The 19,547-nt window shown below is 49.2% G+C and overlaps 1 protein-coding gene across 1 annotated transcript; it reads left to right on the forward strand.

Annotated features, from left to right (window-relative positions):
• The first annotated feature begins 990 nt into the window (after positions 1-990).
• MAPKAPK5 (MAPK activated protein kinase 5) lies at positions 991-19,541 on the forward strand. Its single transcript, XM_048513636.1, has 12 exons — positions 991-1,667; positions 4,404-4,477; positions 5,598-5,673; positions 6,918-7,015; positions 7,868-7,976; positions 12,719-12,808; positions 13,576-13,671; positions 15,111-15,191; positions 15,521-15,708; positions 15,911-16,031; positions 18,231-18,361; positions 19,199-19,541. Exons 1-12 carry the CDS (start codon positions 1,632-1,634, stop codon positions 19,332-19,334), a joined length of 1,236 nt encoding a protein of 411 aa, XP_048369593.1. The 5' UTR covers positions 991-1,631; the 3' UTR covers positions 19,335-19,541.
• The last annotated feature ends 6 nt before the right edge of the window (positions 19,542-19,547 follow it).

The following is a 19,547-nucleotide window of genomic DNA, read 5'->3' on the forward strand; positions in this document are numbered from 1 at the left end:
TGGTGGATGATCTTTGTTTAAAGTTGGACAGGGAGGGTCTCCCTCAGCTTACCAATAGATGGCTGTCTGACTGGTGTAGTTAGAGACACATGGAAGGAGACGGTCCTTTAGATATGGGGGTTCCAGACCCTTAAAGTGAATTCAGAATGAGACTGGCAGCAAAAGTAGCTGTTTCAGAGTGGGCATCACACATTCCCTGAAGCTGGCCCATGGCAGGAGCCAGGCTGCCACATTCTGGACCAGCTGTAGTTTCCTGGTTGGCTTTCAAGGGCTGTCCTCAGTAGAAGATGTTGCAGTAGTCCAACTCTTTGAGACTGGTGAGACTCAGGAGAATGAAACCACTGGAAAACTATTCTCTTAATACCGGCTCCATATTCAAGCCAGTGGTACCAACAAGCAAGAACATTAAAAGGGTATGCAATGACACAGCACTACTCAAAGAAGATAAATTAGTGCTCAAATTTCTGGATATTTTAGAGGTGGGGCCTATGGGGGAGGGGCCTCCGCATGGTCCACTGCCAGAGAGCCCACCCTCCAAAACAGCCATTTTCTTCAGGGGAAATGATTTCTGTTGCCTGCAGATCAGCTCTAATTCTGGGAGACTTTTGGGCCCCGCCTGAAGCCAGACAGCCCTAAATTTTTAACTTTCACTAACCCAAGGGCCTAAATACATTTAAAACTCCTAATATAAGGGCTTGTGTAGGTATGTGCGGGGTTCCCAAGTCAAACGGGTTCCTGAATCCGGAACATGAGGCAAAAGAGGTCTCCAGTCAGCACACCCCTCAAAATGGCGCTCAGTCCCTTTCTATACTTTTTAAAAGACCTCATTCTCGCGATATGTTCTCTCGCGCGAGACTCTCGGTAGGCGGAGGCAGCCGAACGGAGAAAGGGGCGCGTCCGAGCAATGGGAGGGGACGAATGACACGAGACGCGCCAAGATCCCGCCCCCTCGTCTCCCCTCAGATAACCCCACTTCAGTGTCGTGACGTCATCAGTAGGCGACGGGAAGGTTGAAAGTCCAAAGTAAAGGAAAAAAACCCTCACGCGAGAGATGGCAGAAGAGACGGGCCGGGCCCTTTAACGTAGGACGTCGCCTCTTGAGACTGCCCTGCTCGTTTGCCTGGCGTATTGCACCGGCTTCCACCTCCGGGCGAGGGGTTTGAAGACCGAGGGGAGAGGGAGTGTAACGGTGCCGTGCGGGAGGGGGGCCAGCTGGACGCCCGCCGGGCATCCAAGGGGCTGGGCCAGACCTCAGCGATCAGGCGGGGCTGCCGGCGTCGGAGGGGGGAGCTGTGGCCATGGCTGGCGGCTCCCCAGCGGGCGCGGAGTCCCGGCAGCTGAGGCGAGGCCCGGCGTCGAGCTGAAGAGGCTGAGGCCTCTCCTCGCCTCCCCTTCTGCCCTCCTCAGCCCGCTCTCCCCCGCCGAGAGGAGAAGCCTTCGCTCTGCTCCGCTCCCGTCGCGTCGTTCCCTGGCTGGGCGGGCATGAGGCGGCGGCTCGGCAGCGGCGGAGGCGGCAGTGCCGGCGGCCACGCGCACACGGGCTCGGGGGAGCGGCGCCCGGCCTAGCGCGGACCCCGACAGGCACCCCCTCACCGCCCGGCCTGACGTGGGGGTGGCGGCGGCGGCGGAGAATGTCGGAGGAGCCCGACGCGGACAAGATGATCAAGGTGACGGAAGCTGGGGGAGGGGGTAGAGCACCCGAGAGCAGAGGACCTCTGAGCATGGGCAGAGTGCCGGGACCGATCTCGGCGGCCACGCCCCCTTCCCGTCAGCCCCCGCCCCATGAGACCCTGCCAGGAGCCCCCCGTGGGCGCCGCCCCCTCCGTCTCTTGGGCGCAATGGAGGCCCTTCTGGCCGGAGGGTTCCCTCCCGGGGCAGGTATGATTTGCCCCTCTGCGCTCCTGCAAGGCCCCCGCCTGACTAGCCACTCCATTTTGACTCCTGTCCGGCTGTTTGGGCGGGGCGGGGCGGTCCCCAACTTTGGTGGGACACTTTTGAATAGTGGCACGAAGCCATAAAACAGCCACGTGGGAAGCGGCACCAACCCCGCAACCCGAGGACAACCACGTGCGGGGTATAAGAGGGGAACCTGGTAAAGGTAGATTTTGTTTCTAACGTTTATCCTGCATCTGTGGCTGGCACCTTCACAGAGTATCTCTGTATCACAGAGAGAAGTGTGTTACACATTGTGTCCAATCCCTTCTCACTGGACACAGTGTGTAACACACTTCTCTTTGTGTGTAACACACTTCTTCTTGGTCGTCACACATCCAAGTAGTGACCAGGGCTGACCCTACTTAGATTCTGAGATCTGATGAGATCCGACTATCCAGGTCTTGCTTCCATACCCCTGCATAAAATGATTTCAAAGTGAGGAGCTGCTTGCTGCATTTGAAGAAGTGGATTCTAGGGTATTGTGGGGTTTCCGGGTCGTATGACCATGTTCCAGTAGCATTTTCTCCTGAGGTTTTGCCTGCATCTGTGGCTGGCCTGCCACAGCCACAGTTGCAGGCAAAACGTCAGGAGAAAATGGTACTGGAACATGGCCATACAACCCGGAAACCCCACAACACCCCAGTGATTCCGGCCGTGAAAGCCTTCGACAATACAAAGTGGACTCTAGTTGATGAATGCTTCTGTTAGAATAAAATACCAGTGTTGGAGAAGCAACAAGGCTCCTGTTCTCCCCTACAATCCTAGGAGTCACTCAAGGGGTGTGTGTCCTTCCCCCAAGAACCTAGGTCCGTGGTGGCGAACCTTTGGCACTCCAGATGTCATGGACTACAATTCCCATCAGCCCCTGCCAGCATGGAGTGCCAAAGGTTCGCCATCACTGAGCTAGGTGGTTTCTAGGCTTGTGGTAGTGAGTCTGATTAAGCGTTGGGGTGTGTGTGAATCTTTTGTTGCAACAGCCAAGTTTTGTTTTGTTTTGTTGGTTTTTGGGTCTCATAGCAACAAGCTAAGGCTACTGCCCCTCTGTAGAACTTCTGCCAGATAAAACCCAGCAACAGAATTCCAAACTAACTGGTTTTTAGATCATTGGTGCTTATTTTTCAAAAAGTTTCCTTGAGTTGTGGGAACTTAGTTCACTTAGAAGATTTTCCCCCAGGACCTCAGTGGGACTGGACTTCCTGCTGAGCAGAGGTCCCTCTGCCAACCAGTTTGAGCTGTCAGCATTGTTGACAGGAATCTGCTGTACTCCCACTTATGTGGAAGCAAGTCCTGCTGAACCTGATGGGGCTTACCTCTCAGTAGACATGGCTATGAGTTGTAGGATGCTGCTTTGCTTACCAAACTTGTGTCGTCTCAGCTGTCATCTCAGCTTTGGTTCCTTTCCATCTTTCTGCTGTCTGCACTGTAAGGAGTGAACAGTGGAGATCTTTAGCACAAGAAGAGCCATGGTGAATTAGACCTGTGGCTCATCTAGTCCAGCATCCTATGGCCAGAGGGTCAACAACAGAGCATAAAGACTGAGACTTTCCCCTGATGTTTCCTCCTGGTACTGGATTACTGCCTCGCAAATGTGGAGGTTCTCTTTAGTCTCCATGGCTAGTAGCCACTGCTAGATCTGTCCTTCAGGAATAAAATCTTTTTTAAAAGGTTTTTGTGGCAATCACGACATCCTTTGGAGGTAAATTCCACCTCTTAATCATTGATTGAAGAAGTATTTCCTTTTGTCCACCTGAATCTACTGCTGATGAACTTCATTGGTGCCCTTGAGTATTCTACTATTTTGGGAGAGGCAGAAAGATTTTTCATGATTGCTGTATTGGCAATTTTCATCAGCCATTCTCTTACCTGTAGTCTGCCCCTAGACCCTCTCTGTTAATCTGCTTTGTGAGGAATCACTGCTGTTGTTTTTATCATATTTTGCTGCTTAATTGAACAGATCTTATATGTGTAAAGTGCCCTGAGTTCTAGTGAGAAGGGCAGACTGTAAAGGTAAAATGTGACTGATGGTGACCCCATCAAGTCCCACCTCATGGGGTTTTTCAAGGCTAGAGATGAAACGAGGTGGTTTACCATTGCTTGCTGCAGGACTTTACCATTTGCTCCAGGGTTTACCATTGCTTGCCTCCAGAACTTAATAGTAAAAGCCCTGCAGATGAGGGACAGGTGCCAAAGGCACGGTGCCTCCTGTGTCCACAGTTCAGGGGAGGTCTCTGTTGCATAAACAGAACAGTTACCTCTGCAGTGTCTTTGTGTCCGTGTCACATCTCTGAGAAAGTAGACTCTTCTATGGAAGCTCATGCTGCAGTAAATGTGGTCATCTTTAGTTGTTGCAAGACTCTTGTTTTCCTGCCCCTGGATTTGTCACTCGCTTTGCTCAGGAGTCCTTGCCCAGTCTCTCCAGGCATGGATTCAGTGTTCTTATGGTTCTTTTTTTTCCCTTCCTCAAACAGGAAACCTCTATTTTAGAAGAGTACCACATTAACTGGACGCAAAAGCTGGGAGCAGGAATCAGCGGTCCAGTAAGGTGTGTTCCCCTCCACTAGGTGATGGTTGAGTTTTCACAGTAACCAAGCATCAGTGAATGCTTTCATCATGCTATCAGCTGAAATATTAATTTCTGTTTCCATCTTTGTTTAGTTTCTGTGTTTGTGTAAAAGCACAGATTGTTTGGTAGTTCTTTTTTGTGCATTTTTAGTGCTCCAGTGCTGTTTGAATGTAAGCAGTTGCAGCAAAGTGTTCCTTGAGTATGTAGTGCTGGACACCTTTTGGTCATATGTACAGGAACAATTGGCCATGGCAGCAGGAGTGGATGGGAATTGTAGTCCATGAACCTCTGAAGTGCCAGAGTTGGACACCTCTGGTCTAGCCTATTAAAGAATCCACACTAGCCAGTAACGGCACTTTGATATTCCAAAGGAAAGTGACAAGCCAGTCTTCCTGTTTATGAAAACATATTTGCCTAGTTGCTTGGAGGAAAGTGTTGGATGCCAGAGGTAAGTTTTTATTTACAAGGCTGCTTTAATCTCTGTCACAGGCTGGAGGCAGCCTGGCAGAAGGATCATGTCCCAATAGATCCCTGAGCTCCGTTGTCCCGTGCATCATTTGGGCAGTAGCTCAAAATGTCTGCCTGAGGAAGGCACCTGGGGTAGCAAGGGCTGCAACAATCTTGACTCACGTCTGGTCATAGTTGCTAGCAGCTTGCTTGGGACTCAGCTCTGGCCTGACAACACTTGGGTTGTTTGTGGCTTCCAGAGCCAGTCAAGCTCTGAGGCTTGTTGCAAAATGCAGGAGAGAGGTGGGGAAACTGCTTCGCTTGCTTGATTTTTGCATCTAATATAAAGGCTGTTGCATCTGGCCATGAACCCAGAGAGACGTGATGCAACAAGGCAGCCTTTGAACCCTCAAAGAGTGTCTCCTGCTTGGCACTGAAGGTCTGCAGCAGCTCATGTAGCTCTGGGGTTTGGGAGTAGAATGATGTGCTTGGACCCCCCCCCCCCCCCCCGCCCACACACACGGTCAGGGTTAGGAATGGAAAACTACGGATAGGCTTGATTGATTTCAGATCTTAAGTATTGAATGAGTTCATACACTGGTAACGTCCTTCCAGTTCCACTGACCAAATGATTTTACTACTGTCTGGACAGAGTCTGTATGAAAAAGTCGTCTCAGGAGCGGTTTGCACTGAAAATTCTTCTTGATCGCCCAAAAGCTAGAAATGAGGTACAGTATTTTGTTTCTTCTAGGGTACCATAAATCTGTCTTTTCCTCTTGTACATTCCCCCCATTCACGTTCACCCTCTTTATTCTGGTAGAAGGCATTCAGTATTATGCCCCATTCTTTGCTGTCCTGCTGGGAGTGGTTGCGCTCTTGCGTCTTCTAGCTGCTGGGGTGCAGAACCCAACCATTTCACTGGGCATAGGGATGTTTCTTCTGAACGGCATGCGGCTTTGTAGGCTTTTCAGTGAACCTTTTTGACATGCGGATCCCCTGCCATGCTGTCGTGGACTTCTGCTGACCTTGCAGTGCTGTTGTAGCTCTGGCTTATCTCTCTCCAGCTTTCCAGCAGCCCCCCTGCGAAAGGGGTGGGGGCTCACAGCATAACAGGCTGGTCAAAAATCTTGCACAACAAGCTGCACTTTCCTGCATCTATCTTGTTTGCTGGCTTGCGAATCTCTTTGTATAAGCATAAGCATAAGCATAAGCATAAGCATAAGCATAAGCATTTTATTGTCATTGTGCACGCACAACGAAATTTACAGCAGCATTCCTCGATGCACACAATTTCAGACTCATACAATTTCAGACTCATGCAATTTCAGACTCATACATCATCATCCTCCACCCATCCCTACATAGCCCCAAATACATCAATATGAAGCAGCGGAGTTTAGCATAGCCACAGCTATGCCTGCCCTGAGTTTCCTATGAGTGCTCCCTCCTGTTTTGCCTGCCCTGAGTTTCCTATGAGTGCTCCCTCCTCCTCACCCCGGCTGCCTTGAAATTCTTCTCCGTGTTTTGCTTGCCTTAATTTTCCTGGACATGATTCTTCCATGTTTGGTTCTCTCCTATTTGCAGAACTTTAACCAGGCTCAGCCTTGGAACTGATTTTGAATCCCAGAGCTCACTCCTAGTCTGCGTGGGGCAGTGGTGCTCTGGCTGTTCAGTGCTGTGTAGCCCCTTGCCCTGCCTGTTCAGTAAGCACAGCCAGTTTCCAGATGTCCAAGGCTACTGGCATGGGGCTAGCAGCATGGATAGCATCCCTTCTCTGGATCCTGCCAGAGCTTTCCACCTTGGCCTTACTTCTGCAAACACTGCTCATGTCTAGCCAGCCCCGCGTATGCAAGTTGAAGTGTAAAAGTGCTTCAGATTTTTATAAAGGCGAGAAAGCAAAGCTCTAAGGGTCAGTTGCTGGAACTTAGCAGGCCTGTTGGCAAACAGTAACTCTCTTCTCCTTCTCTTCCAGGTCCGGCTGCACATGATGTGTGCAACTCATCCCAACATTGTTCAGATCATCGAAGTGTACGCCAACAGTGTGCAGTTCCCCCACGAGTCGAGCCCAAGGTGACTTAATTTCCACCCGTTGCTTTCTGCCTTTAACTCAGGATAGTCTGGAATTCTGTTGGTATTTCAGACTGGCTTCTCCAAAGCAAGTCGCAGCTGCCATTTGTGCTTGGGGGGGTCTTCCCCCCCCTTCTTGTTGTCACGTGCTATCCTTTCATTGTGACGAGCATGTTGTTTTGGAATGTGCTGAAATCTCTTCCCTTGGGTTTATCTTTTTTCCTGGCTGTTCTGCTTCCAACGGTCTCTTTCTGGGAAATTTGTGGCTGAGTTAGGAGGTGAGCAGCCGAGACGCTGCAGTTGGGTTCTCACCGCTCCTTCGGGCGGCAGCTTCTAGGGCAGCCCTCCCTTGAGGGCAGGTGAGGTGGCTGTCTCAGGTGATTGGTGTTTCCGGTGTCGTTAAGGCTGGCAGAATGAAAGATGGATCTGACTGCAGGGCGTACTTCCCTGGAAGACTCTTGCTGTGGCCTCACTGACTTGAGCTGTCATTTCAAGCTGGCACTTGGAACGAGTTCTCGTGCATCCAGCACGCATCGGATTGCACTGTGCTCTTGTGGGGGAAAACCCACCAATGTCCTCATTCTCCTGAAGCGAGAGCGTGTCAGCATTCGTCACCGTCACATACTGGGGATAGCCTTTCAAGCACTCTTGCTCAGAAAAGGGGCTCCCAGTCATTCTCGGTGGTGGGCTTTGCTCTTCTAAAACGCCGGACGGGCCAGTTCCCTTTTTTCCTGCGGCTTTTTTTCAGTCCTGCCACGCTTGAATCATTCTTTTTTTTTTTAAAAAAAAAAAACTACCTTAGCTTTTGTTGACGTTTGGACTTTTTATGTAACAAACTGAAATGCTTTCAAACAGGGCTCGGCTTCTAATTGTAATGGAGATGATGGAAGGGGGCGAACTCTTTCACAGAATCAGCCAACATCGGCACTTTACTGAGAAGCAAGCAAGCCAAGTAACAAAGCAGGCAAGTTTTAACTCCCCTCCCCACCCTTTAGCCCCACCCTCCTTTGTGTCACCAGCAGCCAATGGGAACTGATCGTTTTCGTTGCCCGGGAGGGAGAGAGGCAAGCTTTTTCTGTCCCCAAAAAAGCAAAACCCAACCCTGAGCGGAAGCTTATTGCCTGCTTTGTTATAATTTGACCATTCCAAACATCTGCACGATGGTTTTTCCAAACGTTTGATAGTAGAGGCGAGTAAGTTGGAAACATGCCATGTTGCTCAAACTGAGTGTCTGCAAGCAAGAATTACCGGCATTCTGAGGAAACTTTCCCCTCATATTTGGGCATGAGTCACTGTGGGGTGCGTGGCTCATATGGAATGGAATGGGAGCAATCCCAGAGGAGTGACTCCTGCACATAGACAGTTAGGCAAACCCTCCTGTTTGGGTGGACAGATGTGCTGCACCTGTGTACTGGGAAAACGCCAAACGTCTTAAGAAGGACAGGCTTTTTGTTGCAAAAACGTTTTGCTGGATACATCAAGTGTGTCTTCAGCACAGGTGTATGGAAGAAAAATAAATGTAAACCAGGGGTGGGTGAGTTAAAAGACTGTAAAACCAGGGGTGGGTGAGTTAAAAGACTGTATTTTGAGGAACAAAAGTCTATGCAAAGCGATAAATACACAAAAGTGTCAGCTTCTCAGAATTGTATGGTTTTTTGCGGGGGGCGGAACATGGCACCGTGAGGTCTCGAAGCAGAGGCGGGACAAGCATACGTTAGGATTGTTTTCATTTTAAGAGGCTCTGCTTCGACAGGATATTGGCATAGTATATCCTGCGCTGGACTCTAATTGCAAACTATCCAGCTCTTGTGAATAGATCACAGAGGGCCAGTGAAGTATAGTGGTTAGAGTGTTGGGCTAGGATCTGGGAGACCCAAGTTCGAATTTCCACTCTGCCAAGGTCATGCTGTATGACCTCAGACCAGTCACGCACTCTTAGCCTAGCCTATCTCACAGGGTTGTTGTGAGGATGAACCGGGAGAGAGGAAAGTTATGTACGCCACTTTGAGTCCCCAATGGAGAGAAAGGTGATGTACAACAAAGTGGCAAATTATTAAGTAATGAAGTTTGGGCGTAATTCCTGCAGGCATGTATGCGTGCCATGTAGATCTGTCTGTTTTGCTGGGGAGGGGCCCATGGTGGATCCTCTCCTTTGCAATCAGAAGGGCTTGGTTCAGTGCTTGAAATCTCCAGATAGGGAATCTGAGGTATCAGATACCAAGCCCATTCTCTTCCTGAGAATGCCTGTGTTGGAACGATGCTGCCATTCACAGGAAGACTGTGCTAAGCGAGTGGAGAAATGGCCTGCTCACTTTAAGGTAACTTTTTGTGTTCTATATCTGTGCTGAGTGATGGAGGAAATATTTTGTGTGTGGAGAACGAGGGGCCCGTAGCACAGTGGGGGAGTGCCTGCTTGGGATGCGGAAGGTCCCAAGTTCAATTGCAGTAGCTCCGGTTAAAGGCTTCTGGGTGGCAGGAAGTATTTTGCCTCTGCCTAGGATTTTGGAGAGCCGCTGTCAGACACCGCAGGCAGCATTGCCCTCCATGGATCAGTGGTCTGACTGCAGTATTTCTGTTGCTGTTCCAAGCAGGCAGTTCTGCTCATGTCGTTCTGAGAGCCAGACCTTTGGGTCATTGGGAGAATAGCTTCATGAGGACTAGCAGTCCAGTAATTCACTTTCTGTGCTGTAATCCCCTCCAGGTTTCCCCTTGTCATTTTAATGGGAACAAAAGCTCTGTGTAGTGTTTTCTATTGTGTGTGGACTCTGTTAGCAAGGTTGCATGCTCTTATCTATCTTGTCATGCTTTGCATTACTATGGTGGTATTAGGAAGATGCACAATTTGGGTGTTGAGGCCCGAGTGCCGTCTCTTTCTAGTTTCTGTGAGTTTTCTCACAGATTGCTCTTGCTCGTGTCCTGCAGAAGTGTTAATTGTACACTTCCCTGCCATTCTGTGTGTGTCCTCCAGTGGCTTTTCCATTTGCTATGTGCTTTGTCCTAGATGCTTGCAGGTCGCTGTCTTTAGGGTGAGTTCCCCCCCCCACCACCACCACCACACACACACACACACCGTCCAAGAAAGCAACATTGATAAACCTTCCAAGAAAGTAACATGGATAAACTGTTGATCTTAGCCTTTGAGTAGTTCTGCGTCGACAGACTACTGTTATTTCAGGATCTAGTTCTGATGAAATGTTTTCCTTCGTACTCATTTCTCTCTTGCTTCACTGCATCCTTTGGAAATCAACCTGGCCAAGAACACATGTTTTATCTCAAGCAGTTTCTTCTGTGTGGACAAAGAAGCTTGTGTGTGTCATGACAATTCCATTTTAAGACAATCAGAACGTTTCTAGCCTGGTTTGCCATGTTCTTTTGAAATACGAGGGCTGAAATATGTAAAAGTCTAGAACCTGGGAGCTCTGAATGGTTTTTGAATGATTCCGTTCCTGGCCTGTCAAGTTAAAGGGCTCAGTAGACAACCTGAACCTTTCTTCAGTGATGGGGAGAACACCAGTACTGACCTTGACGGGACAATGATCTTTTTCAGCACAGGGCAGTCTTGTGTGCGAATTGTTCAGGTTTCCTATGTTGTGTTGAAGCCGCCCTGAGCCCGGCTATGGCAGGGAAGGTGATGTACAAATCTAATGAATGAATGGAAGATCATACATGCTTTCATTTTTGAGAGAATCCATGTTAGAAAAAGAATATTTTTTTAAAAACCCAAGTATGGTGTGTCTGCTGGCTCAGCACAGCTTGCTTTCTGTCACATTTGATAAACAACTTCCTTTGTGTTTCAAGCAACTATGTGGTTATGCTGCATCTACCATGAACTGGCCGGCTTTCAGTGCTAAGGAGGCCAGTCACCCTTGGTGGGTTTTTTCCAGCTGGACTTTGTTCCTGGATTTGCTTTTCAGTTTCTGCCCATCCTTTATATTTTTCCTGGTACATTGACCTCCCCCTCCAGGGTCTGCTTGATGACTGCCAGGCCACAGCCTGACATAGGCACTGTTTTCTCCTTTTGAACATTTTAATTCTGATGGGCTGTCTAGCAAAGACCTTTCCAGCTACAAGCTGGCAACCTTCTTGTATGCTTTTATAAGGCAGCCTTTTGGAGTGTTCCCTGCCACTCACTGTGCAGGGAAGCTAAAAGGTACCTTCACAGTTCCCCTTAAAACAGTGCTGGAAGAGAGCCACATTCATCTTACTATCAACCAAAAGAGCCACATTTACTTCTGTCCCTGGCGTGAAATCTGCACCTCAGGGAGGCTCACAGCTTACCTGTTCCTGTGGTGGAAGCTACTTCAAGGTGGGAACCACCTGCCAACCACAGGCAAAAGCTTTACACACTTTTCTGAGACTTGGGGCGGGGACCTCATTGGGGAAAAGCATCCAGGAGCCCCGCAGTTTTAATGCCAAAGAGCCACACCTATCTTTGATTTAAGATTAACAACTGCTTAATGCACTTCAGCCTGCTTGAACTCTGAAAGTGGATAAGGCAGGAAGCGCAAACTTTTTCCGAAGATGAGTAGCAGAGCACTGAGAGCCAGCGTGGTGTAGTGGTTAAGAGGAGGTGGATTATAATCTGGAGAACCAGGTTCAGTTCGCCACTCCTCCACCTGAGTGGCAGAGGCTTACTTGGTGAACCAGATGTGTTTCCGCACTCCTGCATTCCTGCTGGGTGACCTTGGGCTAGTCACAGTTCTCTCCGAACTCTCTCAGCCCCACCGACCTCACAAAGTGTCTGTTGTGGTGAGAGGAGGGGAAAGGAGCTTGTAAGCCACCTCGAGTCTTCTTACAAGAGAGAAAGGTGGGGTATAAATCCAAACTTCTTCTTAAACCTGGCCGTGTGCAATTTAAACTAGACCTCTAACGCAAATGCACACCCAGCCAATGGAATAAGCTTGGGAAATCTGATCATAAGCTGATTTATGTCAACCCCATACAGTTTTTAAGACACACTAACAACAACTTGCTTAGGAGCAGCAGAGGCGTAGGAGGTTAAGAGCTCATGTATCTAATCTGGAGGAACCGGGCTTGATTCCCAGCTCTGCCGCCTGAGCTGTGGAGGTTTATCTGGGGAATTCAGATTAGCCTGTGCACTCCCACACACGGCAGCTGGGTGACCTTGGGCTAGTCACAGCTTCTCGGAGCTCTCTCAGCCCCACCCACCTCACAGGGTGTTTGTTGTGAGGGGGGAAGGGCAAGGAGATTGTCAGCCCCTTTGAGTCTCCTACAGGAGAGAAAGGGGGGATATAAATCCAAATTCTTCTTCTTCTTCTTCTTCTTCAAGCAAGACTGTGTTCACTACTTGTGCTGCAGTCACGTTCTTCTCTGGTGGCTCCGCAGTGTGCTTAGCCTTGTATCAGATGCTTTTCAGCAAATGTTCTGTGACTGCCAGCAATGTGCTTTCCATCTCTGCTGAACAAATGGCAGGAGTGGAGAAACTGAACAACTTTGTTCTTCCATCGTGGGCCTGAAGGGTGTAGTGGGAATGAGAATCTAGTAGAAACTGCAATCTTGCAGCCAGGACATAGTAATTAATCCAGAGTAAGGGGCTAGTACCTTGTGTATGAGCTCCAGAACAGCAAGCTACTCTTTGGCTCTGTCACAGGGGAAAGTGCCTGTTGTCTTCTATGTACAGCAAATGCTTTTGTGTTGGCAACAGTCCTTTTGTAAACGAGGCTAACTTCTTGTGTCTTTTTCCAGATCGCCTTGGCTTTGCAACATTGTCATTCTCTAAACATTGCTCATCGAGACCTCAAGCCTGAGAACCTTCTTTTCAAGGATAATTCTTTGGTAAGGTGGAAACTTGCTTTCTTCTATGTATTGGCAGAGGCTTTCATGGCTGGACTCCACTGGTTGTTGTGGGCTTCCTGTTCTGAGTGACTGTGGTCTGGTAGATCTTGTTCCTAACGTTTCACCCACATCTTCAGAGGCGTATCACAGAGAGAAGTTTGTAACACACTGAACACAGTGTGTAACAGACTTCCCTCTGTGATACACCTCTGAAGATGCCAGCCACAGATGCAGGCAAAACGTTAGGAACAAGATCTACCAGACCACGGCCACACCGCCCAGAAAACCCACCAGAACCAGCTGCTTTCTTCTGTTTCTGTGACACTGCTGGCTAGTTCACATCAGTGTGTCCAGTTTGGGCTGCTGCTTCCACCCTTCATTTGATCACCCCGTTGCCTATTCTGTCCCCATTGCTTCATTACCTGGCTCCTCTTCTTCCTGCATCTCCGAGTCCTCTGGAAATGTGAGGCTCTTTTCTCCCTTTCCTTTCCTCATCATAGCTGCCCAGGTTTGTCAGCAACTTGTTTGTGACAGTTCCACCCTGAGTAGTGATCGTGATCTGGAAAACGGGATGAGCGTGCCAACCAGTAGTCCCTCTAACAGTTCCCCGGTGCTGTGCAGAACTGAGCTACCCAGGAGAGTTCCTCCTACCAGGCAGTCCCTTAACTGTGCAGCGCCCAAATGGTGGCGGCGCAGCCGCACATCCACAGGGCTTGCAGGGAACATTGGTGCCAACATGTAACACTACCCTTGCTGCTTTCATTTAGGATGCCCCAGTGAAGCTGTGTGACTTTGGATTTGCCAAGGTTGACCAGGGGGACCTGATGACCCCTCAGTTCACTCCCTACTATGTAGCACCTCAGGTAAGCAACGGGGCCGTTGTCTTCTTCTGATTGGCAGCCTCAGTCTTTCTTGGTGGTCTCCCGCCAACGTACTGACCACGGTCAACTCTGCTTAGCTTCTGTCAAGAATGGATTAGTCTGGGCTCTGGGCATGGCTACAGTCATCCCTTCCACATCATGACTTCCCACATTGCGGTTTTGACTGGTTGAAGGTAGAAAGTTGCTGTCCAACACAACCCTGGAGCTGCGCTTACCTGGAGGCCCAGGGCAAGGGAGAGGTCAAGGAGGTGGCAGGGAGCAGAAAGCCAGCCCCAAGCTCCAGGTGGCCAGCGGGAGCCAACAGAGACAGGCGAGCCGGGTCTGGCAGGGCAAAGCAGCGGCATGGGCCGAGAGTCTGGGGCGGGCTGCAGCTGGCATAATGCTGCAGCCACTGGGGGAGGGAAAGGAAGCACGGTCAGGCTGGCAGCACCTTCTTCCCCAAGGACACAGTCAGAAGCCAGGATGGGAAAAGAGCATCTGTGGGAGGAGAATGGCCTTAAAGGGCCAGTGGCAAGAAGAGCCCAGAGGTGGAGGAAGGAATTGGGGAGACCAAAGAAAATGTACGATTTTCCACAATGGGGGTGGGGGGAGATCAGGCCCACACCCCCTAACCCCAGTGACGTGGGAAGGACAACTATACATTTAAAATCTCACTTTTGTTTTTTCGTAATGAGGTTTACTACACTTTCTTTTGTTGTGACCGTGGGCTGAACTTTGAGTTCCAGAACAGCCAAAGAGAAAAACTGTTCTATAAATCTGCCAGTCATTATACCAAAACCCAACCTGATATTAACAGTCAAAAACCCTGCATTCTGAATTTTTTAAGCTAGCGTCATTGTTTTACAATGACTAGCAAATGCGTTTGGGTAATTAACAGATCCATTCCTGTTTAAATGTTTTAATTTTTTAAAAATAAAGTTAATGGTTTAAAAATATCTGGACCACTATTTGGCTGGTTGGCTACCCAGCCTTTCTCTTGGCACTCCCAAAAGCAAATCAATGCACATTTGCAAAATCTCAGAGCATCATTTGTTTATTTTATTTATTTATTTATTGTTTAGTTTTTTTATACCGCCCTATCCCCAAAGGGCTCTGGGTGGTGTACAACAAAGTTAAATCATAATACAGCTAAATACAATAAAAAACTAAACAATTAGATTCCAATATAAATAAATTACTAAATCCCCATTAAAACAGCAGTTAATACAAAGTTTAACATCGAAATCGGGCGCCCAGCAAACCCATTTTAAACCCCTCCCTAAATGGGAAGATGGCTGGCTCCATCAATGAAAAGATGTAAACAGAAACGAGGACGGGGAGGGGGGGGGGGACTACAGCTTAGAATCCTTTTCTAAGTTGGGTGGGGAAAAAATTGCATAGAAAGATTAAGGTTGCCCCCTGTTCCTTCTCCATTCCTGTAGGTTCTGGAGGCACAAAGAAGACATCAAAAAGAGAAATCTGGTATCATCCCTACCTCGCCAACACCTTACACTTACAATAAGGTACGCAGGGGCAGAGTGAGTTATTTGCTGATTGTGTTTTGCAGGTATGCTGCAGCAAGACAAGTTTCTAGTTGGCATAGCTAAAGAAGCGATTGGAAAGTAGGAGAAGGGTCCAAATGTCCCCTTTCTCCTGTTGTTGTTATTGAACACCATCTGCCCATGTAGAACAAATTATCCATAAATTGATCTGGCATAAAGTGTAATGGTGCTCATTATGTTTCCTGAGGTGGTGCTCCCGTTCTTTTGTGCAGAGTGGTTGTGGGGATGGAGTTGCCCCCCTAAGTTTGTGCCATAAAAAGTTACGCTTCTTTTTCCCCCTTGCTCTTCAGAGCTGTGACTTGTGGTCCCTTGGCGTCATCATTTACGTGATGCTGTGTGGTTACCCACCTTTTTACTCCAAGCACCACAGTCGGACAATTCCCAAAGACATGCGGAAAAAGATAATGACCGGGAGCTTCGAGTTTCCAGAGGAAGAGTGGAGCCAGATCTCCGAAATGGTGAAAGACATTGTGCGCAAGTAAGTCTGAATTAATAGTGCTTTAATGGCTTGTTTTAACAATCATTTTATCAGGGTGTTGTGGGTTTTCCAGTTTGTATGGCCGTGTTTCAGTAGCATTTTCTCCAGATGTTTTGCCTGCATCTGTGGCTGGCATCTTAGAAGAGGATCCTGCGTGGAGGTTAGAACACACCTTTTTGAGATGCTGTTTTAATTTCCCCAGGTTGCTGAAGGTAAAGCCAGAGGAAAGACTGACAATAGAAGGTGTTCTGGACCACCCTTGGCTGAACTCTACAGAGGCTCTCGATAACATTTTGCCCTCTGCTCAGCTAATGATGGACAAGGTTTGTACTGTTGTTTTTTTTAAAAAAATGTCTTCTGAATACATGAAATAGGGGAACGTTTTTAGGGGTTTGTTTATAACGTTGTCAGTTATTCTAGTTCAGGGGTCTGCAACCTGCGGCTCTCCAGATGTTCATAAACTACAATTCCCATCAGCCCCTGCCAGCATGGCCAATTGGCCGTGCTGGTGGGAATTGTAGTCCATGAACATCTGGAGAGCCGCAGGTTGCAGACCCCTGTTCTAGTTCAAGTCCTTAATTCCAGGTGCTGATATGCTTATATATGTAAGCAGTGAATTAGAAATGGGATTTAATTGGAAAGGGGAGGGGGAAGATGCCTTGGGAAGACTGGAGTCTTAAGATGAGAACCATCTTGCCGTGGTTGATCAGTTATGAGCTTGGCTCTTTGACACTCACACTCCTGCATTTAGAGACTGCACATCCAGTCCTCCAAACCACGGTTTGGGTGTTTGGATTGTGTTTCTGGTTTGAGATGTCCTTTTCCTGCTTCAGTCCTCTCCTATAGTTGCTGGTTTGCTATGCAGGTGCTATCCAGTTTGTCAGTTGTGACATGAAACCCAGGTTTGAAGTGGGTGAACTATCTGTGGGTTGGAGGGGTCAGTGTACAAGGCATGAAGAGGAAGTTTACAGCACAGTCTGGAGCCTCTAGACTGTGGATTTTGGAGAGCTTGAATTTGTGGCATCTGGACTGGGTCGTTGTGCCTCACTCAGCCTCCTGGGTCTGTGGAAGTGGGATACTGTGGAGATGATAGCTGGCTTGGGCCAGTGTTTTTCCACATTACCTTTCCAACAGGTGCTGGATTGCTGCCGCCATCTAAATGATGGAAGGGGGGACTAGAATTGGCAGTCATACGCTGGGTGACACCTGGCCCAAGCCCAGCCATCAGCTGATTGGCCCTGGGGCAGAGAGTGTTGATGTGCAGGGCGGCCCCACCCCTCCTGCCTGATGGGGCTTCCTGGCAGACGTTCCATTCACAAAGCTTTTCCTGTTTTGATCACTGGATGCCAGTCTTGAGTCAAGGAGCTCCCTTAAGTGACTTCGATTGTGCAAACAAACCTCCAAAGCCAGAAAGTTTCCTCACTTTCAGTGCTACTTGAAAGAGAGGACAACATGCCAGAGTTTACGATAAGGAAAGCAGAAATGCCCAAGTGTGTCTGACCCCTGAGCGGTGCCCCCGCCCCCCCCCCCCCCATCAACCCTACTGATAACTGGTCCTCATGGCAGTCAGGCCCCTCAGTCCGCTTGTGGGGTTTGCTGCCGCTTCTACGGCTACCTCGAGGTGCACAGAAGAAATTCGTAGCATGAGCGGCCCCATCCAGAAGACTTCAGACTCAAGGGGTAGTTGCTGAAAAACACCTCTCTGCCTGTCCTTGAGTGTCTGGGCTGACCACATACTTGGTGTGCTGAAGAGGGGCTTTCTAGGAAGTCTTAAGAGCAGTATGAGGGCACCATGATATGAACTGGAGGTATGAACTGGAAACTGTCAGGGCCCTTCGGGATCTCAATGAGTTCAGCAGGGCCTGCAAGACTGAGCTGTTCCGCTGGGCCTTTGGGGAGGCTGGTTGCTGATGGCCCCCCCCCCCCTTCTTATAACATCAGTGGACCCTGCCGTCCCCTTCCTCTTTTTCTTCAGGGGATTTGATAGTAGGTGCCATCTGTCATGTGGTTTTTAGCATGTTGCGTTTTAATGGGATGGGGTTTTATTTCTATAGAGCCAGAAAGCTAATTTAATGGTTTTTAGTCTTGGTCCTGTGTGCTCTATTTATGTTTTGCTGTTCACCGCCCTGAGCCCTCCAGGGGAGGGCGGTATATAAATATAACTAACAAACAAACAAACTGGAGGTATGAATGGAAACGATGCCGCCAATGGGTCGTCTCTGCCGGAAGGTGGGCCACTGCATTTTATAGCAGCTGTTTTCCACATTCTGGCTGGCTAACAGTTGACACAAGTCTTCACTGATTCCACCCCGGGTGCATTGTGGGCACACAATGCCTGGCAGTCCATTTGACGTAGTCCTGTTTTGAGATGTGTCCTGGGCTTGCCCAGATCTGCTTTGTGGTGGTTGAGAAGCTGGTGTTTTATTCGGTCGTAACCCCCCTGCTGATGGTTTCCATCTGTCAGAGCTGATTAAAACCTGAATGCTAACGCCCCCCCCCCCTTTTCCCCCCTGCCCTGCCAGGCGATGGTTGCTGGAATTCAGCAGGCCCATGCGGAGCAGCTGGCGAGCATGAGAATCCAGGACCTCAAAGTCAGCCTCAAGCCCCTCCACTCCGTCAACAACCCAATCCTGCGCAAAAGAAAACTGCTGGGGTAACGTTCAAATGCTTGTGTTTCGTTTATTTTAGAAGAAGAAGAGTTTGGATTTATATCCCCCCTTTCTCTCCTGCAGGAGACTCAAAGGGGCTTACAATCTGCTTGCCCTTCCCCCCTCACAACAAACACCCTGTGAGGTAGGTGGGGCCGAGAGAGCTCCGAGAAGCTGTGACTAGCCCAAGGTCGCCCAGCTGGCGTGTGTGGGAGTGCACAGGCTAATCTGAATTCCCCAGATCAGCCTCCACAGCTCAGGCGGCAGAGCTGGGAATCAAACCCGGTTCCTCCAGATTAGATACATGAGCTCTTAACCTCCTACGCCACTGCAGCTCCTTTTATTTCCCTTCAGGGAAAATGAACTGGCAGCAGAGAAGCAGGTGCCCATGTCCTACCTTGCACATCTGTGTCTTTCAGATCACTGTGCAGAGCTGACAAGACTAGATGTGGGGAAAACCTCAGGGGAGCTTTTTCCCCCCCCCCCCCCCCCCCCCAAATGCTACCCTCCTTCCTTTCACCTCTGCAGACTTGTCACAAATATATAGCGGGAGGGAGGAGATCATTGAATCGGTTCCGAAGTGGGGGCAGGGTCCAGGTGCGAAGATTTCACGATGCAGCCCATCCCAGCCACAGAACTTTCCCTGCCGGCGGCAGTTATGCTTTTGTTCTTCAAGCGCTTTTTGCGTCTCTCTTGAGCACTCCTTCTTGCCGCAACGCCGCTGAAGAACTAAGACCGGCTGTCAGCTTGGGGGTGGGTGGGGAGACCCTGAAGCTTAAGTGTATGTCCCTCTGGCCTTGCTTGCGCTCCTCACTGGAAACCTGCCCGTTGTTTTGGTACAGAACAAGACCAAAGGACGGCGTGTACATCCACGATCCCGAGAACAGCAGCGAGGACTCCAATGTGGCTCTGGAGAAGCTCCGAGACGTGATTGCCCAGTGCATTCTGCCACAGGCTGGTAAAGGTCATAGGCTCTAAGACAACTGGGTTTGGGGGGTCAAGAGGCTGAATTCCTGGTCCTCAACTCTTCTTCCAACATTTTAGAGCTTCTGCTTTTTTTCAAGAGGCACAGACTCCCAATGGCAGACCTGAAGGGGAGGAAATTTGGGCGTGGTACTGATATAAGGGTGCCATTTTAGAGGTGCCTTTTTCCTCTTTGCACCTCTGATTTCCATTTCTCTCACACACACA

The sequence above is a fragment of the Sphaerodactylus townsendi genome, linkage group LG13 (genome assembly GCF_021028975.2).
Source record: "Sphaerodactylus townsendi isolate TG3544 linkage group LG13, MPM_Stown_v2.3, whole genome shotgun sequence".
NCBI lineage: Eukaryota > Metazoa > Chordata > Lepidosauria > Squamata > Sphaerodactylidae > Sphaerodactylus > Sphaerodactylus townsendi.

What these genes read in the sequence shown, in the direction of transcription:
- MAPKAPK5 (XM_048513636.1), top strand. Translation starts at nt 1,632, where the DNA reads ATGTCGGAGGAGCCCGACGCGGACAAGATGATCAAG. An exon ending in CCTACTATGTAGCACCTCAG is followed by an intron (nt 13,672 to 15,110) that starts GTAAGCAACGGG and finishes CCATTCCTGTAG; the next exon opens with GTTCTGGAGGCACAAAGAAG. An exon ending in CGCAAAAGAAAACTGCTGGG is followed by an intron (nt 18,362 to 19,198) that starts GTAACGTTCAAA and finishes GTTTTGGTACAG; the next exon opens with AACAAGACCAAAGGACGGCG.